The sequence below is a fragment of the Gavialis gangeticus genome, unplaced genomic scaffold (assembly GCF_001723915.1).
Source record: "Gavialis gangeticus isolate Ggan-Ray unplaced genomic scaffold, GavGan_comp1, whole genome shotgun sequence".
NCBI lineage: Eukaryota > Metazoa > Chordata > Crocodylia > Gavialidae > Gavialis > Gavialis gangeticus.
Window position 1 is genome coordinate 234,431,928 of NW_017729032.1, and position 25,557 is coordinate 234,457,484.

The 25,557-nt window shown below is 38.5% G+C and overlaps 1 protein-coding gene across 2 annotated transcripts in view; it reads right to left on the bottom strand.

Moving 5' to 3' along the window:
* LOC109302861 (multidrug resistance-associated protein 1-like) overlaps positions 1 to 25,557 on the bottom strand; it is an 87,568-nt gene that overhangs the window by 48,352 nt on the left and 13,659 nt on the right. Inside the window, exons 2-12 of one of the 2 annotated variants that reach the window (XM_019524764.1) lie at positions 24,563 to 24,624; positions 20,329 to 20,470; positions 18,673 to 18,827; positions 13,645 to 13,822; positions 10,626 to 10,880; positions 8,549 to 8,614; positions 6,571 to 6,708; positions 3,543 to 3,689; positions 2,876 to 2,960; positions 2,701 to 2,767; positions 925 to 1,051 (exon numbers count right to left, since the gene is read on the bottom strand). In XM_019524764.1, the coding sequence (XP_019380309.1) occupies positions 925 to 1,051; positions 2,701 to 2,767; positions 2,876 to 2,960; positions 3,543 to 3,689; positions 6,571 to 6,708; positions 8,549 to 8,614; positions 10,626 to 10,880; positions 13,645 to 13,822; positions 18,673 to 18,827; positions 20,329 to 20,470; positions 24,563 to 24,624 (1,422 nt within the window). Of the gene's footprint in view, positions 1 to 924; positions 1,052 to 2,700; positions 2,768 to 2,875; positions 2,961 to 3,542; positions 3,690 to 6,570; positions 6,709 to 8,548; positions 8,615 to 10,625; positions 10,881 to 13,644; positions 13,823 to 18,672; positions 18,828 to 20,328; positions 20,471 to 24,562; positions 24,625 to 25,557 lie in introns of those variants that run through there. The other variant, XM_019524765.1, reaches the window with a different exon arrangement.

Below are 25,557 nucleotides of genomic sequence, written 5' to 3' on the forward strand. Positions count from 1 at the left end.
GTGAAAAAAATAGAATTACTACAGCGAATCAAAGAAGGTTTGCTTTTTAGTCTACATGGTCTCAAAAGCTACTACCAGGTATTTCAGGAAAAGGGTAGAAAGCCTTTATAGCACGACCTGCCTATACGTAGGATTTCCTCTTGGCTCCTATCCGTTAGAGGTTAGCCTAAGCACTCTGAAGCAAGCTGGTTTATATCCCTTTTAAATATAACAGGGGGTGTTATTCTTAAGTATTTAGTGCGTGTGTGTGTGGGGAGGATAGGGGAGGTGCCAGGTAAGTGGGGGCTGCCAGGGAGCTGTGGGGGAGGTGTTGGTGAACAGGGAGCCACTACAGAGCCTTAGAGCTGAGCAGCCATTGGGCAGACTTGGCAGCTCCTAGCCACATCCCTGCTCACCAGACCTCTAGCAGCAAATCAGAGCTTTGCACATTAGAGATGGCATTAACTTTTTAATGTGCAACTGCTCACAGCATGTTCTAACTTTAATACTGTCTAACATTTCATAGAATTGCAAATTGTAACATGTATCAGCACCATGATTGTTTTCCTTCCCTAAGAATAATTCACCGTGGCCATGTGCAAAATACAGTCACTCCTATATATGGGTCACAATTTTATCACTGTTCCAAATCAGCCATGCTTAAATCCTTAGGCAGGATATATGACCTAAATCCTTAAGGATTTTTATAGTGAATAATTATACATTTAAATAAAAAGGAGCTGTATCATATTACCTTTCGTGTAATCATCCAACAACAAGCAATGTGAATTTTATCCCAGTTTTCTCAGAAGAATATGCTGGCGGTGTCTCAAAAATATTTAACTGCCAATGCATTTTTTTATGAATAAAAATAGTTAATTCTCTGAAGCAACCCTATATAAATAGTATAACTACAGTGATTTTTTTTTTAAAAAGTGACTTTACCCTTCTTTGGACTGTTCCTTCCAGTTTCTCCATTTCTCCCAGAATAGCTGAAAGGAAAGATGATTTTCCAGATCCAACTTGTCCAACAACAGCAACTAAAGCACCTTCTGGGATCCTCACATTCAGACTAGAAATGTTTAGACAGATAGACACCATTCATCCCCTCTGTCAACACTGTGCTGTTTACAGAGTAGTATCCCCCTGTAGCAGATGCTCAGAAGGACAAAATACTCAATCTACCCCTACAGTGACTGAGGAAACAAACATTTCTGTTTGGGCATCTCTGACTCTAAAAGGTTCTGTACTCCTCAGAACCCTGAAACAATGGCTTTGCAAAAATAGCTGCATGTGGTTGCATGTTTAAAAAGTTTTAATGTTTCATTTGGTCACAATATATTGTGGGCACCTTGAATAGGACAACCCCTAATTACTGTCTTGTAGAGTATCAGCCTTATTACCCACCTTCTTAACGATTGATGTGCCTTCAAGCATTTTTTGCAATAAAGTTCTACATTTCACAAAAATCTATTTTACAGCTTCTTCATATTGACCCATCTACTGTACTTAGTACATCTGCTTTTACAATATTAAGATAGTGATCCAACTTATGCTCTGTTTCCAAAAGGATTAAATTCTATTAGATTACTGAATCACAGACATAACAACTTTCTCAGCCGTGTTTTTGTAGGAATGCAGTTTCAAAATCTCTTGCATTTTTGCATTAAAAGACTACTGTATTGTCAATGAATTGACACATGCAAAATTGAGCTTTTTGTAGAGAAATTATGCTTCTGTGATGCATTTAGGACTTAGTGTTTGGTTGAATGTAAAGCAGTAGTAGGAAGATGAGATGGAAATGAGATCACTTTAATGAGATGGGGATGAGTATCTGGATATGCTGTTTCATTTCTGTTTTGTTTCTGTACTACATTTCATTATGATGGTGTATTATACACCATTACTAGTTCCTCAACGTAGCTGGTTGCTAATGCAGTGCCAATATTGATACCAAATTTGCCCATATTCTCTGAAACTCCCACTGTCTTAGTTTTTCCAGGTCACTCTGCAGCATGGTTATATTTCTTTGTGTACTAACTTTGTCCTTGTGTATCATCTTTTAATTTAAGCATTTCTTAATTTGCATCACACACTAGACCTGAAAAATCTAAGACATGGCCATTCAGGAAACAGAAATTCTTGGGAATCTGTTGTTCTTGCAGTAATATTGACAAAAGGAAAAATTGTTTCCAAGGTGGAGACCCCAGTGACAGCAAAGTTAAATTAAGGAAGCTGTACTTAAAAACAATAAGAGATCATGTATGCTTCCGGGAGGGCATATAGGAGACATCTTGTATTCCTATGTACTTGTGTGGCCACCTATAACATGAATAGCAATGCAGAAAGTGAAACTGCCTCTGTAAAATTCATATACCCTCCCCTCCTGCAAGTTGATATGATGGGCAAGGGGACTAAATATCAGCCTCACTCTCTTTAAAGATGTAGGCTTATAGTAGTACCTGCATGTCAGGAAACATATGCTACTCTGGGTTAATTCCTTTTCTGGAGTAGTGGTGACATGAGGCATAAGACTGTGGTCTGGGGAGTTGCAATCATCTACTTGGGACATTCTGAGACCAAAAAAAATTCTGCCCCTTAGACTAGGCAGACCATATGTCATCATTTACCCAAATGCTATGGAAATGCAGTGTAGCAGAATGTGAAGCTTATACAGATGTTGTTCAAAGTACTTATTAAAAATGGTATTTTTTTTCTTACTTATTTAAAATTTGTGCACTGTTCTCATCCCAGCGGAAAGAAGCATCAATAAATCCTACAGCATGATCTGTTGCAGTGAAGAGAAAGAAACAATGACTCAGAGGCAGCTGCCTAGTTGTTATTTCTAAATAATTAGTGTACAAGATGTAAATGAAAAATATATGTGCCAGCTTACTTGCACTGTAGTTTGTGTCAATATTTTGAGGATCGAGGTCTTCAGAATTTAGGAAGTCCTCTAAACGACCCAGAGAAATTTTTGTCTGTAACAAGTACAAATATTTACATTATTTCAGATTCTTAAACAATACTTCAAATACCTAGACTACATTGAGAGAAGCATGCCATGCACGGGTTTGTTTTTTTTAAATGGCCACTGCTTCATCCAGGGTTAAATTATCTGGAGTAGTTTTTCTCCATTTGTATACTTTCCACCTTGTGAATGCGTAACTGTTAGAACATAAAGCTACTGCATGACAGGGAGCAGCCCCTCCACCCACTTTAGAAATCACTCCAAATGTGCATTTGTCCATGCTTTAACATGTATGGAAAAAATAGATTGAGCACATGTAGAAATAGCAACAGTATTTTTGACAACTGTTAGTCATTTCTCATAATACACTAACATACTTCAAAAGATATCGGAGAACTTCTATCCCTGAAGTTCTACCATCAAAGCCATGAAAATACTCCATTATTCACCCAACTAATATAATAACATAAGACTCAAAAAAAAAACTGGGCTGCTTAGCCATCCATTAAATGTAGATGAAACCACATGATGATAAATGAGAGAGGACCGTATTACCCTTTACAACACCCATACATATTTTGTTTTTTTTTACCTGGGCTACAGCAGAGATCACAGCTGGCAAATCAAACAGTGGCAGCCGTAAAATATTAAACAAAGAGATGGATGTGAAAACTTTAGCTGCAGTTAAAACATTCTCTTCATCCAGGAGAAAATATATTCCAAATGTAGCTAAAGAGACCTTTAAAAAAACAGAGGGATTTTTGTTTTTCCATTTGTACTTTTCAACAATTTCTTAAAGGATAAAAGCATGAAATTAACGGAAGTTAAATATAAACTAACATACCAAATGCCATCATCAACAAATTAAAATAATACAGCTGTGGTATATAGAATAAATATAAGCTCTTGTATCATAATTAAAATATTCCATTCCTTAATTAAATATATGCATAGAAATACTCCCACAGAATTTCACGTCCAGAGTATGTCAAGGCCCAATTCTCTCCTTTTATAAATGTGGATTTGTATACTTTCCTTACCCACAGAACTCCATGTATGCCTATCTTCCAGAGTTCATGTGCACTATCGTTTTAACTAGCAGCACACATGATCACTGAGCTCAAAAAGAGAAGGAGTTTAAGTTACTGCTGGGTAGGAAATTGTTTTCCCATGCTTGGATAATTTTCCAGAATTAAGTTTATTTTACCATCCTGAATCGGCACAATGAGCTGAATCTCACCAGATTTTACATGGGTGCGCTGCACTTCATGTAAACTAACCTAGATGTATCATACAGAATTGGTGCATTTTACAGGCTTATGTTTTTATTAAAGTTGATAAAAAGAACTGTATGTACTTTTTTGCTTTTGGCTATCAAAAAACAGGACACATTCATTTTTATTTAACATCCCCCTCCATCTAATTTCTAAACTGAAATCTTGAAAATGGGTTTTTTAATATAGTTATACTGTATAATCCTGAATAGCCTATCTAAATGACTAACATGGTTTGAAGGATCTGGACCTCAATCCTCCCTCTCAACATACAGGGATAAACCTATTAGATTAGGTATAGACTAAGTCCTCAGTTAACTGTTTTACACTAGATGAGGCTCTGACCCATAATTTCTCTCGTGTAAAGAAGTGATTCAAAATGAAAGTTTAAATGAATTCCTGATACAGTTCCACTGCTTAAGCTGTCTAGATGACATGCAGTTTCAGTTTCTTAATTTGCAGAACCTTATAGATAGAGGCATTGTTCATTTAAAAAAAAAAAAAAAAGTTTGGCTCTTTCAAATTTCTTAAAAGCAGGATGGCATACTGGCCAGTGGCCACACAGGGAAGTGCTTTTTTTACAACAGTTTTCCTATGTAACAAAATCTTACAATTTTCTTTTATTCTCTAGGAATGACATGTTACTAAAATTATATTAATGTATTATGCAGCTACAGTTTCACCACTGAAACTATTAACATTCAGTACTTGTACAGATTTATATATCATGCCACAGCTATGAGTTAAGGGAAGAAAATATGTATAGAACCACATACTTTACATTCAGCTGTTCTCCATGCTGCAAGGGAGCAGCGTGGGGGTGGGGGGCTTGACCCCAGGAGATCCAGGAATCCAAAAAAACCTGCGTTTTTTTTTTTTTTTTTTAAAACAAAAAGCAGAGCAGCGCATGCAGAGGCAGCATGTGTCACTCAAAACTGGAGTCTGGATAGCCAGAACTATACTCCAGCCGCCAGCCAGACTCTGAGTGGCAGGATCGCCGTTGCTGGAGCCCCAGGACCTCAGGCGAGGCTGCTGGGGCCAGCACTGGGCTGGCCTCAGCGGCCTGCCGTACCCAACCAAGGGTAACCTGTCACACACAAGAGGGCATGTGGCACAATCATTCCTTGGGGACAACTAGCGATGGCACAAAATGTCCTGTTGGTAGCTGTCCCCAGGGAACCAAATGTCCATGCTCGTGTGGATGTGGCCAAAGTAGCTAAATTCTTTTCCTAGGGCTGCACAGCAAATGAGTAACAAATCAGGGATAAAACTCCTGAATTTCCAGCTTTCCTTCATGAACTCAGTTTTCTGGCACATCCACCACACTCTCTGGGTTAGGTCAGGGGAACAGGTACACAGGAAAAAAATTAAAGTATTGACTTAAGTTGTGTTTATATTTCTCTGCTATAGCAATTGCCTTGGTATGGATCAATAAGCCGGAACAGAAAAATACCTGTTTCACTTCTGAATCTAACTATGCTACTTAGGAAGCAAGAAAGCTGGCAAAATAGATAGCAAATTTTGTGAATAAAGTGAAAAGCTTTGTTTGAGTCACAAGATATTAAAGAAATGCACAAAAAACATTCTGCCTCACTCCATGAAGATGATGATCTTCTGTCCATCTCAAGTACATTTCCTAGCACAACTAGTCTTACATTGTCTATAGTCAATTTATATTTAAGATATCTTTTTCCCCCACTAACCAAATTACTGCTTACAGACAGAAGCATAACAGGACAGTTTGGTATCCTGGGCAGTGGGAGCACAAGGGGTGGCAGTGGCTCTTGGCTACTGGCAGTAGTAGCACAGCTGGCCAAGAAAGGATGTTATTTTTCTGCCCCTGCTTTCCTCCCCCCGCCAAGCTGGCACCTGCGACTGCTGTCTCAGTTGCTCCCCCTAACTTCTGTTAGTGCTTACATAAGAACTTGAGCCTATACCAGCCTCTACTCTGACACCATAATCTTATATTTTTTAATCTTATATTTTTAAAAACTGATCACTGAAATAAAAGCTTCACTTAAATGTTTAGTTGGTATAAAGGTAAGAATCACTTTAAGAAGAATGTGCAATTCTCTGCATGAGAGAATAAGGGTCCTCTGATTATGGCACTTCACTGAAACTCAGGAAATCTGGATTTTACTCTTGGCTTGCTGTATGAATTTGGATAATCCACATCTCCATGGCTCAATTCCCCTCTGTAAAATATTTTTATTATAGTATTTCATGATCTCACAGAGGGTTTGTGATTATAAATTCATCAACAGTTGTGAGGCTTTTAGATACTACAGTGACAGGGAATATATAAGTAATCAACATTATACAAATGTATACAGTCAAGAAACGTACCAGAAAAGGAATGCATGTCAAAGTTAGCATAGAGAAAGTTGCCAAGTATCCAGATGACTTCAAAACATTTATTTCGTGTTCTCGAATTTCCATAACCTTCTTCTGATAGAATGTCTCCCATGCATAAAGTTTGAGAATCTAAACAGAAATCAAACTGAAAATTACCTTGTAATAAATCAGGAGAAATTATCATAACTTTTGGAACAAACTCATTTTTAGTTGTCTGTAGAGGTTTTAATATTATAAAACTGTAAACATCCAATATCCATTTTCCCAGTGGATAGTTTTAAAAATGAAATATTGTCCTAGTAAGACTCAACATAACTCAAAACTGAAATTCAGTTAGTCTATAAGGTACAGCTCTAACCTGTCTTCTGTCAAAATGAAATTACTGCTGTTCAGAATAGCATGTGGTAGCGCCTTTTAGCTCTATACATCTCACTATGTCCATCTTCCGTTAAAATAATTATTATTCCTAGGTACTCTTATCGCCATTTATCTTTCTATGTGTTTTAGTTAGCTAAAATTTATCTAGGCAGGTGTCAAAATCAGACTTCTCTGCAAATGTCCTCTATCACTGGCTGATAAAGAAAATATCAGTTCGGTAGTCCAAGCTCATATTTCACTTTCCTGGAGAACCTGGTATAAGAATGAATATCTTCAGCTAGGAAATCAATCAAATGCTTACCTAATTAAGGACAGCATGTAAAGTGTGCTCAAAAGAGTTTGGCTGACAACTTAAAACAACCCTATTGCTGTTATACATAACATGAACAAAGAGGCTGTGTCCACATGAGCATGGACATTTGTTTCCCCAGGGACAAGAAGCAGCGGCAGACCTTGTACCTTGTGCTGCTGCTACTTGTTCTTGGGGAACTCCCATGCCATGTGCCCTGGCACGCAGCAGGTTACTGTGGTTGGGGTAGGAGAGGCTTGGGCTAGCGACTGTGCTGGCCCCAGCAGCCTTACCTGAGGTCCTGGGGACCAGGAAACCTGCAGCCATGGGACTCCTGCAGCTGGGAGCCTGGCCAGCAACCAGTGTGACTCCAGCTGGCCAGGTGCCGATTTTGGGCAGTGCGCACTGCCACCATGTGTGCTGCCTGCTTTTTTCCTGCACCGGTTTTTTGACCCTTGGCTCTCCTGGGATCAAACCTTCCCTCCCCAACAACACTGCAAGGCAGCAGCATGGAGAATGCCTAAATGTGCAGCCTTTTTCGTATGTATAGTTTCTATTAAGTGCATGTCTTCAGTCTGAAGAATTCTAGGATTTTTTTCATAGGAAAGATATTCTGTAACGGTGTAACCTGACATTATTATTAATAGTACATGAGATGAATAAAGGAAGAGAGGCCTTGGGCCTTCTACTGACAAATAAATAACAGTACATTATAACATGTTTGTACTGAAAATATTGTTGCTCTTACTTAAAACCAAATAACATCTCAGCTAACAGAACTTCCTCTCTGTGTAATAATAATTTACTGCTAAGAATTTATATGTCCTAAGCCATATTAGCAATACTGATTACATCTAGAAATTCAAAAACTTGAGGGGAATACACCATAAACTATGAATTACTTGAATGTGGGTGTATTTTAGATCTGAAGTATAAATGACAAATTGTGATGCTCAGGAAAAAAAATATTTGGAAAGCTTGTTTCCTTTTTTCACTAAAACTTAACTTTTGACAGAAATTTGCAGGCATCTAAAGACAGTCTATTCTGATGAAATACTAAAGCAAATTATAAGAAAATTTCATTGTTAATCTGTATTTCAGAATCACATTTCTAACTAACCTTAATATAGCTTTAAAAAAATCACTTTGAACACTTTACATAAAAGAACTTCTTTCTCCTATTTATTGTCTCTCATGTCATCTGAAAGGTCAGTGGCAAGATCCTAGTTTTATGAATTATGTACTGTGTCATCGTTACAAACTAGTGTAAGTACCGTGAAACTAATTAGCTTCTTGCTTTACCTTTATTCCATGTAATATTTCATTTAGCAGCTTAACCCGTTGGTCTGCAGTCTTCATTTGGCTTTTCTGGTTAAAAGACAGAAATGTTTACTTTTTAAAATAAGAATAAAATAATCAAATTACCTTGCGTACTGCCTACTGCATTATCATCACTTTTTTGGATAATATTTAATTTGTTAAACATACTTTACCTTATCAGTCTGGTATATGGTTTTATGCTGTCACATAATTCACAAAATGGTAAAAGAATTAGTAAATCTATTCCAATGCCACTTTACCTATAATAAATCCTGAGATTTTAAAAAATTCTTCTTGCGGCATGGTGATGACAGAAACCAGTTCATTCCTTGAGTTCTAATTAGAAACTTCTTAATTAGATTTTTAATTCCCAGAGTGTTCTGTTCTGGAATAATCATATCAATTTAAATCTACATAGACTTTGAGTATCTAAAGTTGGACACACAAAAATCTAATCTTTTTAAGTATAACATTTCAGCACGGTCACATACATGGTATACAATAGCAATTATTTGCAAATTCATCTGACCCAAATAGTTAAAGAATATAATCTTGTTCACTTACTATATACAAGCTGTTGTTCCATTAAATGATTACATTTGACTAAAGTAAACAGAATTTCACCCAGTCTGATTTGTGAGATACAAGCTAGTACTAGTTAAGCTGAAATGTGTTGGGTTTTTTTTGGGGGGTGGGGAGGGAGGGAGTGGGGAATTCTTCTGTTACTGGTAACACCTCTGATTTTTCTACTCACGGTTAATTTCTGCATGTCATTCAAACAATGAAGGCAATTTCAAAACATACTAGTCAGTGTAGCCTATGATTTTGTTTGTTTCCCAGTAATGATACCTAGGTAGAATATTACAATGGTTAGGTTGCAAAATTGGCCTAGATCACCAGGCCTCATCCTCTGCTTACACAGAGCTCCTATAGATGTGCATGGAGACTGCTCTGACATGCTAGAAATCCGGCGCATGGGAGCAGACTCAATTAATTGAGTCTGCTGGAGAACAGAAACTGACATGCTCCGGCAGCCTTCTGGGTCACGTGTATCAGTGTTCCCACACATCTCGGCACTGAAAAAGTGGCCGCAGGATGCTTTGAAATAAAACATGTTCAATAAGCTTTAGTTCAAAGTGCCCTACCACCATTTTTTCAGTGCAGGGATGTGTAGGGACGCTGATACACGTGATGCACAGGCACTTTTAATGAGCACAGCTTGCTAATTAAAGCACCGGGTGCCATGTCCCAGAACACATGTAAAATTGCTCATAACTGCAAAGATCTGTGATCTGAGGAAGCTGTCTAAGAATCTCTCCCCCACTACCACTGGTTGAGAGTGCAGGTTGTCAGCTTCTATAACATGATGTTTCCACACTGATGATATTGCCTAGACCTCACAAAGGCCTCTACCAGGTCTTTTGCTGTACTATGCAGAGACACCTGAGACGAGGTATGGTACAGAATAAAAAAAGCTCCTGCTTTGGTTCACCTAAGCTTTCCTGGTGAAGGTAAAGTAGTTTAGAGATGTATTATTTTTCCCATGCTCATCCTAGCTACATTGTAAATGGAGATGAAGTATCGCAGAGCCAGAAGGGACCTTGGAGGTGTTAGGATGTTTGTAGGGGCGCAACACTGATGATTTCTCTGGCCTCGCTTAGATCTGCTAGAGATTATAGTGACCTTTGTAGGCTTTTCTGAGTGTTGGTGGGGATGCTCTAGAATCTGGCTTCAAAGGGAAGTGTGAATGAGAGTTTAAGAATGTGAGGTCCAGTCACAGAAGCTTCAAAGTTTTGTCTCTCTAGAACGCCCTTCTGTTTGCAGGATCAGGACCTACCAACACTTACATAGATAAAAAATACTATTTACATTTTATTATAAATATAGTTTGATCTAAATAATGGACAAGAACTGTATTTTTACACCCCCCTCCACCCAAAGCAGCCTTTGATTAGGGTTTTTGTGCAAGATTAAGTATATACATTAATTTTATAAACATAATTAAAAATTAACTCCTCAATATAGCACTTGAAAATTTTCCAGCGTTTGCGTTTCTTACCTTCAGATGTTTTACTTTGGCAGCGACAAAAGCATTTATAGGTATAACCAAAACAAGCACTGCAACGCCTGCTAATACTGATGGGCCCAGTTCTTGCCAGAGAAAGATAATAGCCATCAGGATCTGAAATGGTGCTGACCAGAGAAGGTTGAGGTTTACAGCCATTTCCATTAGTTGCTGGGCATCTGAGGACATCAAGTTAACAATTTCACCACTTGTGTATTTTCTCCGAGCAGAGTTAGCTAAGGTTAAGGCCTGAAAGCAATATAACAAGGTCCCAAAAGGTCAAGGTCACAAAAAGTAGTATCTATCTTGAACATGTGCTTTTTTTTTTTTATTGTATTGCTTTACATGTTTCACACAGACTTATCATTAAGCATCCACGGGAAACTTAGGAGGGTGGCTTTCTTATAACAGCAGAGGAAAACTGCACTCAGTGAACGAGACTCCAAAGTCTAGTCTGCCCCTTGTGTACCAAGTAATGAAACCAGAGGGGTGTAAAGAAATACTAAAAGCCTTAGTTAGATCTGGCCAAGGGAGAATTTCTTCAGGGCTGAAAGACTGCCATAGGCTCTCTTAGGGAGACAGCAGAGAATATCAACAAAGATATTCAAGGTCACTTTCAGTCTCTTTAGAGAGGTTGTCCCTTGAACAAATAAAGTAGATAAATTAAGACCTTGAACCCTTCACTGCATACACAGTAAACTTATGCTACACTAAACAACAACCTGTAAATAATCCGTCTCACTCACTGCACACAAAATTGAAAAAGTAGTAAACAGATATCAGTTTTGCTTCATTTACTACATATTAGCAGGGCTGCTACAGTAATACTTTGCAGGCCAAGTTTTTCTCTACTGCAAAGTTCCTACACATTTCTTTTTTAACCCCTAAATCCCCTCGTACTCATTGGCTCCACCTTATGTTTTATGACAGGGGTTTTCAACCTTTTTTAGTCCAAGTACCCCTGGAGGCCTGACACTGAGCGTAGGGATGGCGGGTGGGTGGGGACGGAGTGCTGCTCCCTCCCAGGAGCAGGGCCAGGGCACGGTGGGGAAGCTCACTGGACTGGTGTGTGGCAGCGGCAGCCTCTGCATGCGAGCTTCCCTGCCCTGCAGAGGGGCACCGCTGCCCTCCCCCCACCCCGGCCCTGCTCCTGGGAGGTGACAGCACTCCATCCCTGCCCACCCACACATACCCCCTAGTAAGTACCCCCATGGGTACACATACCACCAGTTGACAACCCGTTTTATCGCAATCGGTTATTAGCTATACATACATTTTCAGTGCAGCTGGCATGCTTCAGCTAAAATGTCAGGGGAAGGTTCTTTTAAAAAATAGTAGCTGGACTGTTGTCTTTAGTGTTATTTTTAGGTAGTCACTACTCTGCCAAATTAAACTTCATGTTCACTGGAACACTGAAGACCTCACCTTTCCACCCTAGAGGGGAGATATTCTGGTCAAATTTCAGATTCCTATTCACACCACTTCAGTGCTATCACAACTCAAAGAAGGGATACATACATGTACTTTTTTATAATGGGAAAAGTAAAGAAAAACTTACTTTATTCTCAAAAAGGACTGAACCACTCTTTTTTCTTATGAAATGTGAACAAAATAATTAATCATATATATACTTTTAGGAAGAGACTCAGCCTAAAGACCTAAAACCTAAGCCTTATTCAGATTAAGTACGGAACATCAATAGAGAAAAAACAATTGAAAAAAAGGCTGCATTAGCCCATGAACCTTCAACCTATTCATGACTAACCCATACCTTTAGGCTAGGGACATGTATTCAAAAAGCCTGAGGCTGAACTGATTCAATCTTTGCAGGTTAGTCTAACCCGGGTAGGCTGAATCAATTTATAACTTCACAGACATCCCAGAAATGCAGGCATATGCCTGCAGTGTCCCAGGCTAGAAGCTGAGGAGAGTTAGAACAGCCCTCCTTTGCAGGTCAGTTTAAACTGGCTAGGCTAAATCAGTTTGTAACTACAAAGACATCTTCTTTGGACTGAAAAAATGCAGGCACCTGCCTGCAGTTGCTCAGGCTAAAAGCGCAGGGATGCTAGAGCAGCTCTCCCTTCACTTCCACTGTGCTGAGCTGAGGGGGATGTAGCCAGGCTCCGACAGCATGCTCTGATTATGGAGTGGTGTCCACACCCCCTCCAGCCCTGACCAGCCCAGCAGCAAAGTGATTACACAGTGTTTATCACACCATTAAGAAAACAACAGAGGGCCATTACCAGCTACCTGTTGATTCTGCCTTTGTTCTGTCTGCTACAGAATGGACCATAGCCCTCATGCAGTCTGCTAGCTAATGCTGAAAGGTATCTGTGTGCAGCAAAGTAGACAGCGGAATCCCTGCATAGCAGTGAGTGGAGAGGGGCGCAGGGAGCGGGCAGCACGGAGAAGCCTGGCAGATGCCTGCAGTCTCTACTGGAGCCCCAGCCAGGAAGCAGAGGGGAGAGACCAGACCTGCTGTGGAGCAGAGAGTCCCATCCAGCCCAGAGAGTATGCCAGGACGCTGGGGGAGTCTGCTTGAATTTAAACCAGCAAGGGGTCTCAGACAGACATTACATAAACCGGTTTGAGCCAAATCAACTAAGTCTGATACTACATTCAACCAGGTTTATCTCAAACCAGTTTCAGCGATTTTTTCAAACTGGTTTCTGTGCACTGAAAATCTGTTCTGTTACAGGTTTAAACCAGTTTCTGATCAGTTAAACCCATTTATGTGTAATGTCTCTCCCTAGCCTCACAGATCCCTGCTAGTTTCAATGGGACTCTGTGCAGGTGGGGACCTCTTGTCTAGTGATCTAAATGTGAGACTAGAGTGCTAGCATGGAAACAATAAAAGTTTAGTTATGGCTCTAGTTAGTTCTTCAGTATTAATTCAGGGTATTCTACTGATATTTTCACTGGCTTACAATACCTTGGTTTCTGTGGCACTTTCAGCTTGAAAATATAGGTAAGATTTATTTTTTGGTGGGATAGTGGGAAATGAGGCAGTTACCTTTCTGTATATCAGGCCAACAACTGCAGTCTTAATTTTGACAGAGGTAAGCATGTTGAAGCGCTGGTATAGCTGATGGATGAGAGTCTGCAAGATGACGACAACAAGAAGAGCAAGAGCGTATCTATATCCATTCCAGTGTAAATCAGAGTGGCTTTTGTACAAATTAATCATTTCTCTGGAAATCAAAGGATATACCTTTTTAAAATCTTTCAATTAGCAACAGCAAAAAAAGTCTTAGAAAATCTTGTTTTGAACTTACATTATTACATCTATATTCCACAAGTGGCAATAAGTATAGATGGTGTAAGGCAATGTAGAATCAAGTATTCAACAGTAAAAAAACCCTGCATTCATCTGAGTGCTACTTTGCTGACCTTGTAACAATTACTATTATGTACAGCTTCAGAGTTATACACACTACTGCTGACTTCACTGGTAACAGAGTGCAGAGGGTATAGATAAGGCATAGATAATTCCTAAAGATAAGGCATGTCTACAAGAGATGTTGACTGCGCAATAGCCAGAAAATACTGCACAGTGGTGCATCACAGTGCAGATGATGCTAATACACTGCTGCACAGTATTATTAGGCTACTGTGCAGTAACATTACCTAAAAGACATTCATTAGCACTACTGCACAGGAACTCCAGTTACTGCATGTTTATTTAGTATTTGCTAATACAAGTACTAAATAAATGCACAGTAACAAGTGCACAGTAACATTTCATGTAGATGCACCCACAGAGAATAAAATACATCTAGTATTTGCTAAAGAGAAAAGGGTGGAAAAATCAGAAATTTAAGTTTTACTTTTAGTGTAGTAGAGATTATTCCTAACAACTGAGTATAATAAAAATGAAGAACAGTTTATGGTTTATTTCTAATATTTCCTTGCCACAAGCTGGTGATATAAGTCTTAGCAAAGTTTGTTTTTATGTTGTCATGCTAGGCTCCTGAACCATTTTGCTACAGCAGGATTATATCAGCAGGTCTAAAGGTTAAAGTTAATCACTTGTGCTCATTAACACTTTTCTGTGATAATCTGCCAGGTGTAAAACAAGTATTAAATACCTTCCTAGTAACCACTATAAACTTACTTAGGGTACCAATCAACTAGTGGCAACATAGGCATTTCAGCCTTCTGTTAAACACAAAATTGTAATTATTACAACTTCGCTGTATTTTCCATTTAAGCATTCTGCTACAGAACTTGAACAAGAAAAAAAAATTAAAACTAAAACTGCAATAAACCACAAAAGTAACTGCTTAATGAGCACCTTTGAGTTCATTTTTTTTAGTGACTAATTCAGATTCTAAATATTAAAAAACATAACCATATATTGTACAGACAGATAGCCCTTTAGTCTGAAGTCAGGCAGAAGGCACGGAAAGGTAGCACTTTATAGAATAATTCTGTATCATGATATTCTTCCACTCTCAGACCTGGCTTGCAGTCCTTAGTGTTATCACTTTTGCTTTTCTCACCAACTCTGATTTAAGTTCCTTCCAAGAGCAATGATAGCAGTAACCTGTTAACAAAAAGGCTTCTTTTAGCCAAGCATTATTTACTGTAACTAAAGTATTTTAAAGGATATATCTTAAACCAATATACTAAACTGCACTTGCCTCTCTGGGTGCATCTACACATGAAATGAATGTGCAGTAAGGTTACTGTGCAGTAAAATAAGGAGCAGTAGGCTGTGGCCAGGAGCACATCTACACATGTGCCTTGTTAGGTGAAGATTTGCCTGGTCCAGGGCTGCTCCTGCCCAGCTCTGCCCCACTGCAGCAGCCAGGGGAAGGTCCAGGCTCTCCCAGGTGCCAGCCTGACGGCTAACAGAGGGCACAGGGGCTACTCCTGATCTGCATGGGGCTGGGAGAGCTGTGTCAGTCACGGGGACAGCTGTCTCCCAGCCCCATGCACACTGGGGTCCTGATGTGCATGGGGCTGGGAAACTGCTCCACCTGCAGCTGGCACAGCTCCCCCCGTATTGGGGATTAGTCAGGCAACAGCGGCCTGCTGCTACCTGGGTTGACCAGGAGCAAAACTGTGGTCAGCATCTAAACATGCACTACGGTGCATTACTTAATGCACTGTTTATCTAGTATCTGTATGTGTTGGTACTAGCAAACAGCATATTAAGACTAATTTAATGCACAGTAAGTCCAGTGCACATGTAGACAGGGACCCTTTATTGTCCATTAGATTAGTCTAGCGTGTAGTAAACTGTCTTGTGTAGAGGCATCTTCTAACACCTACTATTGTCTGGATCTGGGGAAAAACTCTTTCACCTGTTGAGTCAATTGGCTTGCCTCTCTCATGGGCAGTACTGGATAACTCTGCCTATCTTAACACACTCTTCTTCTGAAAGGGCTTTTAACTTTTTGTGCTCTGATCTCCATGCCCCTAGATTTGGCAAAATAAGGTTTCAGCTAATTGAAAACAGGGTTGCAGGGCCCTTCAGGTTTAGAACTCACCCCAACTTCCATGTGTTTCCAGCATATTTTCATCCCATTGACCCTGACCATTATAGGCATATAATAAACATATACCTATCAGGGATGGTCAACCAGTAGCATGGGTGCCACAACTGGCATAGGCAGCACTTGTGTATGGCATGCAGCAGACTGAGGAGGGGACATACAGTACAGTGGCAGATAGGACAGGGAGTAGACGGCAAAACATCAGATCAAACAGGGAGCATAGGGCAGGAAGCAGAAAGCAGAGCAGCAGCTTGTGTAAAGGAAAGGTTTACAGTGACACAGGAAAGGTTTACAGTGGGGAGTGTATGGGGCTAATCTGTGACACACCTTTAAAAGGTTTGGCCTCCCACTACTCAAAACACAGTCAATACAATCCTACAAAAATGTTACTAAGTTACCTGAGTTAAACAGTAACTTTACCTAACTAACTAGTTCATATAAAGTGTTCAATAAATTATTTCATTCAGTAGCCTTAGATCAACACATCATCATACCTATTATGGTATGATTTTGATTTAAGGTATTTTTCAACTGACATTTACTGTGTCAGACTCATGATTGGGTACATATCTGAATTAGAGAACTTTAGATAAGACAAAAATAATATATTAGGGAGCAACTTAGTTGATCATGTAAAGAAGTAAAGTATTCTTCTAAGTAATTTCTCAAGTTTTTTCTTCTTCTCTGATTTAAGTCACACACATACTGTTTATAAAACATACAACAGCAATCTATCTCAGATTGAAAATTATCAAATTATCTTTCTCTTGAAACATGACACTCTAACCCAGTGCTTCCCAAACTTTTTTGCTCAGTGTGACTCCATTTATGACCCCATTTCCTCAGCATGGCTCCCTGCTCCCAACCCGCAGCCCCCAGCCCCTGCTGGTGCCCCTCACTCCCCACCCACAACCCCCTGCCCCCTAGGTGCTCCAGGGCCAGGGCCCATAGCCCCCCTGCCCCACCCCAGCAGAGCCTGAGCCCTAGCTGCACCTATGGGAAGCAGCAGCTGCTGCAGCTGGAGTGGAGTGCAGAGCCCAGCTTCCCCCCAGCCCCATCCCTTCCTCGGTGGCCAGCATTGCCGGAGCAGACCCCACACAGGAGGAAGGATGGGGGCTGCCTGCTGCAGGCTTGGGGTTCCCCATGCTGCTGCCCTCCCCCTGGGGGCTCTATAACATGGATGCAACTCCATGCTGCTGCAGCTGCCATGCCTCACCTTGGCATCCATGGTGGTGCAGTCCTCCCTCCCACAATGGGTCCCACCTGCTGGGCCACAGAGGCAGCTCCTGCCCAGAGCTGGTCTGGCCCGGCTGCAGCCCCACACTCCTCTGTGGGCACAGAAATCTCAGGGGGCATGTTTACTGTGACCCTATCCACGGGTGTTTTGACCCTATTTGGGGTTGCAACCAACAGTTTGGTAACCACAGCTCTAAGATACCATATACAGTAATATATAGAACTCTATTTCTAAAATGTATCTTGATGACTGAAACGTCTTTCAGCATTTTTCCCTCCTATAATCGCATGTACTCTATTTTAAAAAGTTTCAGTTTTTTGATAATAGGCTAATCCTTTGTATTTTCCATTTGAATGCCTTATTCAGAAAACAAATTTTATTTTTTGGAGTCTTCCACTTTTTGCCCCAAATCTATGGTTTCACTTTAGTAAAAATATTTAAGTCCTTATGCTTATGAAGAGAAACTTTTCTCTACCTGTAGGGTAGGAGTCCAAATTTTTCAACAATATGTTCTTACTTTATAGTAGAATTTTTGAACATCTGATACATAATCTCTCCCTGATACAGCCAGACTTACATTTTTCAATATTTTATGATGTTTCTTTAATGTAATTAAAGCATTTGATGTGCTGAAAGATCTACAGCAACATCCAGTGTAATACAAAATTTGTAACACTCTAACAGTAAGGAGAGAAATGTATGCGTATAGTCATGAAGACTGATGTCTTATAAACAATTTTGCAATTTTAGTCCTGTAATCAACTCTATCAGGATTTTGCATTTATGCAAGAAAGAGCAGAGCTTCCTAACCTGTGTTACTGTTAGAAAGCTACTTAAATCCTAGAAAAAAAATATTTATGAAAATAAGCATGAGAACAATTAAAAATTCAGACTAATGCTGTTAAGCTATGAGTACCGTTATTTTTATTTCATGTGAGAAGTCTAACCAACAGAGTTTGGGCAGAAGTCTCCCCTTCAGGGCCTTGCTTTTCTTAATAACTTAGCATCACATATCTCTAAATGGAGCTATAACAAAAGAAGTATTTTTTGCTGATCACATCAGTCACAAAGACTACGTTAATGTGTCAGCAACTTAAGCTCCTTGAAACCATCTTATTTTATTTCTCAAAAAGATTATAAAATGCATGACATACAGGTATTTTCAAACTACTGAGATCTTAGCCTCTACAATACCTAATCATTGAAAAGCTGTCTTAGCAAAACTTTGGAATCCAGAGAACCTTTTGCATTATTATTATTGCTCTGCAGACAACCAAAACCAAATATACTTAAAAGCACTTACTTCATTATTTGTGGACTCACAAATGCTAGAATATCAGCTGCCACTTTTAGAAAGCCAACTTTAATTAATAAATATCTAAATGTTTGCCATAATGGATAAAGCAAACATGGTTTATGCAAGCTTGTTTTAGATGGCGCTTCTTTGTTGCAAGGAGCCTATGGAATTACAAAAAAAAAATTAAGCAGAAAATTAAATCTTAGCTTCCCACACAAAAGAAAAACATAAAATAAGGAGATAATCAGCCTAAAACAGTAGGTACACTTAGGGCATTCTAGTTTACAATGGGGCGGTAAAAATATTTTTGTGCAATTTAACAACTGAGGGGACATGTGTACACAATGCATTTACTGCAGAGTAGACTAATTAGCTCTGCAGTGAACATCTTGCATCTACACATGTGGCCCTATTAGGCCACAGGAAACTAACTCTGGAGCAGGGTATTACTTGTAATACAAATACTGTCCTACTGCAGAGCTATTTACTGCACAGCAACACACGTGTAGATGCTGACCCAGGCATAAAGTGCTTCTGATCAGCCCAGCCAACAGGGTGCCACACTCCTCCCTTCTGCCTACCCACATGGCTCAGCAGCTACAGAAGCTTCGTGACCCAGATAGCTCCTCCGCCATCCAATGCAGCTACCCACTGCTCAGGTCTGACCCCCTGTGCCCTCTGCCATCCCGGGCTAGCCCCAGACCACAGGCCACACTGCTACTACCAACCAGAGCCCATGGGTGGCACCCAAGCAGCTGCAGCCAGAGTTTACTGAAGCACAAACTGTTCCTCAATTTATTCAGTCACATTAATTCCACGTGTAGATATACCCTGAGTGGAGGAATGGGATTTTAGACTACTCCAGTCACCTTTCAATTTCATAAAAAGACAAATTATTATATTATATTACTATATTCTAGGCATTCACAGGAAATAAATCTTTCTAAACTGATTGAGGTGTTCCACAAAAATGTGTGGTGATATCATTGAAGAAGCTTACAAAATAGAATGAGAAGTGATGTACTTCTCTTTTACAGAAGGAGTCACAACCCCTATCTTTATGACTACCATAAGTATTTCTATTCTAATGGAATATTTTTAGTGGACTTGGCTTTCTAAACCTTACCTTTTACTAGAGAATAAACTTTGAAAGTTTTGGTCTGAAAAGTTAAGTATTCTTGAAAAATCCAAGCACAAAAACCCCCCCAGCAGTTCTTAACCAGTGCACTCATCAATAGGCTGCAAAATAAACATTAAATAACAGACTCCAACCTCAATAAATATACAGGTATAGTAAGATCTACTAGATGGAAATTAAAGCCAGAGATATTCAGAATAGATATAGGGCACAAGTGAGGGGAATTAACCACTGAAATAACTTACCTAACTTTGTGCTGGATTCTCTGTCACTGAAAAGAACCATTTAAATCAAGACTGAATTTGTTTTCAAAATGATCTCTAGTCCAAAAAGGAATTAATCTAAGTATTCCTATGCCCACACCTTGATCAAGTAGCCTTATAATTTATGAATCTATAGTTTGTTGTGCAGATATTTCGACTTAAAATACTCAACTAAGTTTACTAATGATTTTTTTTATGCCAACGATGAAGCTGAGAAAAGGATAACAGTTAGGGATAACAATTTGTTGCCATCCATATTACCTTCAGTCCTTTTGTTGTTCTTAAGACTTCCTTCCTCCACTGCTTTTCAAAATTGGGACATACAGTGTATGGTGAGTCACTTTCATTCAGTTCAAACAGGTCTTCTCTCTCCAGTGGTTTCTTATACCCTAAAGTAATCACTCTAAAAGAAAAGAATAACAAGTGTAACATTAAATAAATAAAGCAGTAAAACAAACAGGGATCCTGAAAAACTTAATATAGATGCTTGGTATTTATAAATAAAGGCTACGTTAACAATAATAAACAGGGTATGTATATCACCCTAATATGAAACATTCAGTATAAGCACTGAAGACATTTCCCTACATTTGTATCTTAACTTAAATGTTGGGCTATCCCATTACTTCTACTTGTTAGGCACAGATAAAAAACAGGAAACATAAATGATAACCATATATGGTTATTATTGATGACCAAAATGACCATATATATTTGTGTCACTTTGGTAACATAGATTAACTGTCCAAAATATCAAAAAAAAAAAAAAAAAGTTACTAGTTTTTGAGAAGCATGAGCATATACAGAGCAAATTCATCCTGTGCTAACCCCTGGTAAGTCCATTAGAAAAAGTCTGCAAGATGACAACTAAGTCAGTCAATACCAAAGATGTGGGGCAGAAAATTTTCCAGTGCTTTATTTTCCTTGAGAAATGTTCCATTTCTAACAATTCATTGTTTCCTAAAATTCATTAGTAACAATGAATGGATGCCAATGCCATAGTAGGTAAGCTTGGCAGTTTCAAAATTGTAATTAATGTTTTTCAGGTGATTATCCCTATGAAGTATGTGAGAGAGTACATATATGTTTTATAGATTTGCAAACAGGAGGGTAAATAATAATCCAAACCAAAAATCAAGTTATGAATTCACCTAATTGGCTGTGCAGGTCAAATCAAAAACACATGAATGCACCACTAAGCTTGCTTCTATTTCTTAAAATATCTTGCTTCTGGAGAATCAGTCAGAAGCACAATTAGTGAAGAATATGCAGTGTGATGATAAGTTGTCCTTGTCCATAGACTTACTGGTAAACCTTACCAAAGATTGGCGAAATCTTTAGTGAAAGAGAATGCATTTCAAGTAGTTCTGAATCGGATTTCCCTCAATCTGATTCCGAAATGAAACTAATAAGTAGTGCAAGTGATACTATAGATAGTGACAGTGAAACTGGAGGTGTCACAATGCCCTGTGGAAGAAAGTTAAACTCTGTTGAAGTAGATGAGCAGACAACCACATCATATCATGCACAGTTCTTTGGGTGTGCTAAAATTAGTGTCAACACTTTTCAGTGCCTTCAGTTTTTTTCTTAAATTTTAAACAGACAATGTAAGGGAAGTACATGCTATTGTGTATTGTCTTTATACTTTTACAACTATTCCAATAAAAATAATTTCTTTCCACATAAAGCTTTGAATTTGTTTGAATATAATATTTAAACCACATTAAATGTGCTGTATTTTTTTTCCTAATCAAATATTTCAGATCAAATACTTGTGGCTATTAGGACATAAAATTAACATGGGGTACTTTTGTAGTTTTGCTTACTAAATATACATCAAATAAACATGCTAAATGAGATCACGCTCTATTTAGGGCATCGGATTCAAAAATATCAATTCAAAATTTTCTAGAAAACCCACATCTCTGGTCAATGCTGAGAGTTCCAAAAGTCAGGGAATTTAAAGCAAGCAAAGAGACAAAAAAAACCCCCAACCACCTGATCTCCAGATCTACTGCAGTCTTATGGCTGGATTAAGGAACATACCTGGATATACAAATAGCTTATTGCTTAGAACCCTTGGTCATAGAGTCCAGTTACAAGATCAGATTCTCAGTTCTCATTCTAAAAAGTTTCTAGCCTGCAGATAAGTGGGGAAAAGCCCCCTTCCTATGTGACCCAAGTGTAACTGTTTTGTGTCTGAACAGAGATATATAATTAGCCATGTTAGTCTGAAGTCAAGTAGAAGGCAAGGTAGATTTGCACCTTACAGACTAACCAAAGTGTACATAGCACAAGCTTTCACGAGCTGAAGCTTACTTCATCAGATACAGTGAAAGGATGTACATAAAGCAAAGTATAAGGAAAGAGAAATTGGAATACAAAAGATGAGGAGGGGGAGATGTGGTGGGGGGAAGGGAGATGGTGGTGGGAGAAGCTAGCAAACAAGCTGTAAACACATTGGAACAAGGAGTCACAAAAATTAATCCAGATAATTGGACAGTCTCTGCTTTAAACCATTCATAACACAATCCAGTCTGTGGATGATTTCGTATTCTGCAATTTTCCATTAATTGGTTTTTTAAAAATTTGCTGTCTGAGGACTGCTACCCTCTTGAATGTCTGACACTATACACCCAGCAACGTAAACTTCCCCATTCATCTCAACTCTAAAATGTGTTGATGTGCCAAAGCATAACTAGTCCATTGGAGATCTCCAATCTTCTTAAACCCCCTTACCTTGTCAGATTACCTTAATTAAGATCTGCATGTCATAGAAACATAATTAAATGTTATGGATTAATTATGTCGTTGTTATTTTCCAATTCCCTAGTTCAGACTGCAACAGCCTAAAGATTAACCTGCATCTAACGTAACAATTATGCTACTTAATAATGAACATATTAAAGTAAAATTTCTAGGAATAATAATGCTTAGGCTTTAGTATTGTAATATGGGTTGTACAAAGTTGTGAAGCAGACATTTCACAAAAATCCAAAGAAGCATAAAGAAGGGAATATGGTCATGTGCTACAGGTAGTCTGTTTCCTAATATTACAAGTTTTTGCAGATACAGGCAGAAAAATAAAAAACTTTAAATAAAAATTGGTCCTTTTGGCAAGAAACCTAGGGTAAACTTAATATGTAGAAAGCAGTAACAAATGTCTGACCAAAGTGATGTAGTCTAAATTTTATGCAACTCTTGCAAAAACTACAATGTTACCTTTGAAATGTTCCAATATTAAAAACCACAGGTAAAACCCTGGCTGCACTGAAGTTAACACTAAAATTCTAATTAAGAGAGTCAGGTTATTACAATAAACTTTGAATATTTTATACAAGAAGAATCAGATACAAAAAGAATCAAACTCCAACTTTATGAAAAATCTGGCAATAGTACTACTGAATGAAGCAAAATGTAGGTAATGTTCATAATCTGATATTAATTCATATCTTTAAACCATTTTCATTCTTAAAACTAAACAGTTCAGTAATACGCCATTGCTTTTAGAAACAATCACATGATAAAAAGAGAAGTGGAAATAATGAGTAATTGTCAGGAGTTAGACCATGAGAATTACATGGATTACCCTGCTGAATGCTAAAGGAAAGAGGAATGCACAATTTCATATACCTGAGTTTTTCAATTCATATGAGGATATACTATATCTAAGCAGAGTTTTGCCAGTTTTTAATCCCTTCTTAATATAACCTAAGACTTATTGACAACTAGGGAGAAAACCAAATATTCAAGGATAATATACATAAAATTAGCCAACTTTTTAAATGGTATTATTCAGCTAAGTCCTTGTAGCCTAAATCGGGGATTGGCAATGTTTTTGGGCAGCGTGCCAAAAACACCTGCAACCTCGACTTGTAAGATGTTTGCATGCCAGGAGTGGATGGCAGGGAAGCTGCAAGGGGCCCAATCCTTGTTGTAGCAGTGCAGCCCTGGCCTCTTCCCTGAGGCACAAGTACCAAGCAAAGTGTCTTTGCTTGCCATGCTCTGGCATTCATGCCGGGTACCCCTGGCCTAAATCAAATATTAACTTTTGAAAGTCTACTGCCATATCTAACCTTAAAGAACATATAAGTATATTCTCTAATGAAAGAATTGTGTGCATGGTTTCAGCTCAAGTTAAGATTACAAAATATTAAATTTCATTTATTAAATGTATTATCAGTAGGATATGACATACAGGATAAGAATTCTAGGACTAATACTATGAAATATATATTTTTTTAAGTTTAGCACATATAAACTCTGGCTTTAAAGACTATTCTAACAATGATCTCAGATTCTGGATTATTACAGTACGAGACTGAAGAGAGGTGCCTGTGCCCAAAAGCTTGCAAAGAACAATTTTTTCCAACTAGTCGGTTAGTCTAATAAAAGATATCACATTTACTCAAATAACCCTGTCAAACTAAATAAAGGGCAGCTTATAATCTATAATGAAGAGAGCATAAATAGTAAAAAATAATTAGATTCTTACCTGCTGTACCAAGAATATGTTACCTTACTAAAGAAGGAAGCATTTGCTTCAGGACTAAATTTCTGTAAAAAAACAAAAATTCAACAACAACAAATACGTGTTAAAGACTGAGGAAGAAGGATATGTAATTTACATTTTTCTTTAATGACTATATGTTTAGGATATCTACTTTCCTGTAATCAATGGTAATAGGAGGTAAATGCATACAGTAAAGTGAAATAAACACCATGTAAGGTACAAAAAGATGCAAGTAAAAGTAATTTTTCTTTGTCTTCAGTATTCCAATGACACAATTTATATAATCTACAGGAGACAGAAAATCCCAGGCCTTAAAACTAGAACTTGTTTGACACAAAGTGCCTCGCCTACACACAAAACATGGAACAACAGAGATTTTCAGCTCTTTGATTTAATGGACACAGCTCACCTCCTGTAATTATACACCTCTACGGTAGCATAGGTATACGGTATAAAATGCCATCTTTTAACACCTATCCAACATTATTTTATGCTCACTTTGTGTTGGTACAAATAACTACATCACGAGTGAATCAGAAGCAACATAAAACCCCCCTGCCTTGCAACATTAAAACTAAAAATGTCTTGCTTTCTTTTTGACAAACCTAATTCTTGGAGAAAAATCAATTGTTCATGCCTGAGGGTGAATAAACTGTTTCTATACCTCAAAACCAGCAGAGGTAAGGTAATGTTCAAAAAGGTGTAAGCAGAAGAGGAGGCTTGTTTGGCATTTTCAGTTTCTTATACCTTGCATCCCTAAAAACAAACTTGAACTGTAACCCAGTTTGGGGACATTGTATTCTGGATCCACACCCAAGAGGCTAGGATGGCTTCTAGGCACTAAGTACATTTAAGTAATACACTCTATTCTTCAGGTTTCCAAAGCAACTTAAAAATGCTGATGAATTTACCTGCAAAATTGTCCTCAGCCCAAGAATATGTTCTCTCTCTTCAATAGCCATTTAGACTGCTTTTCA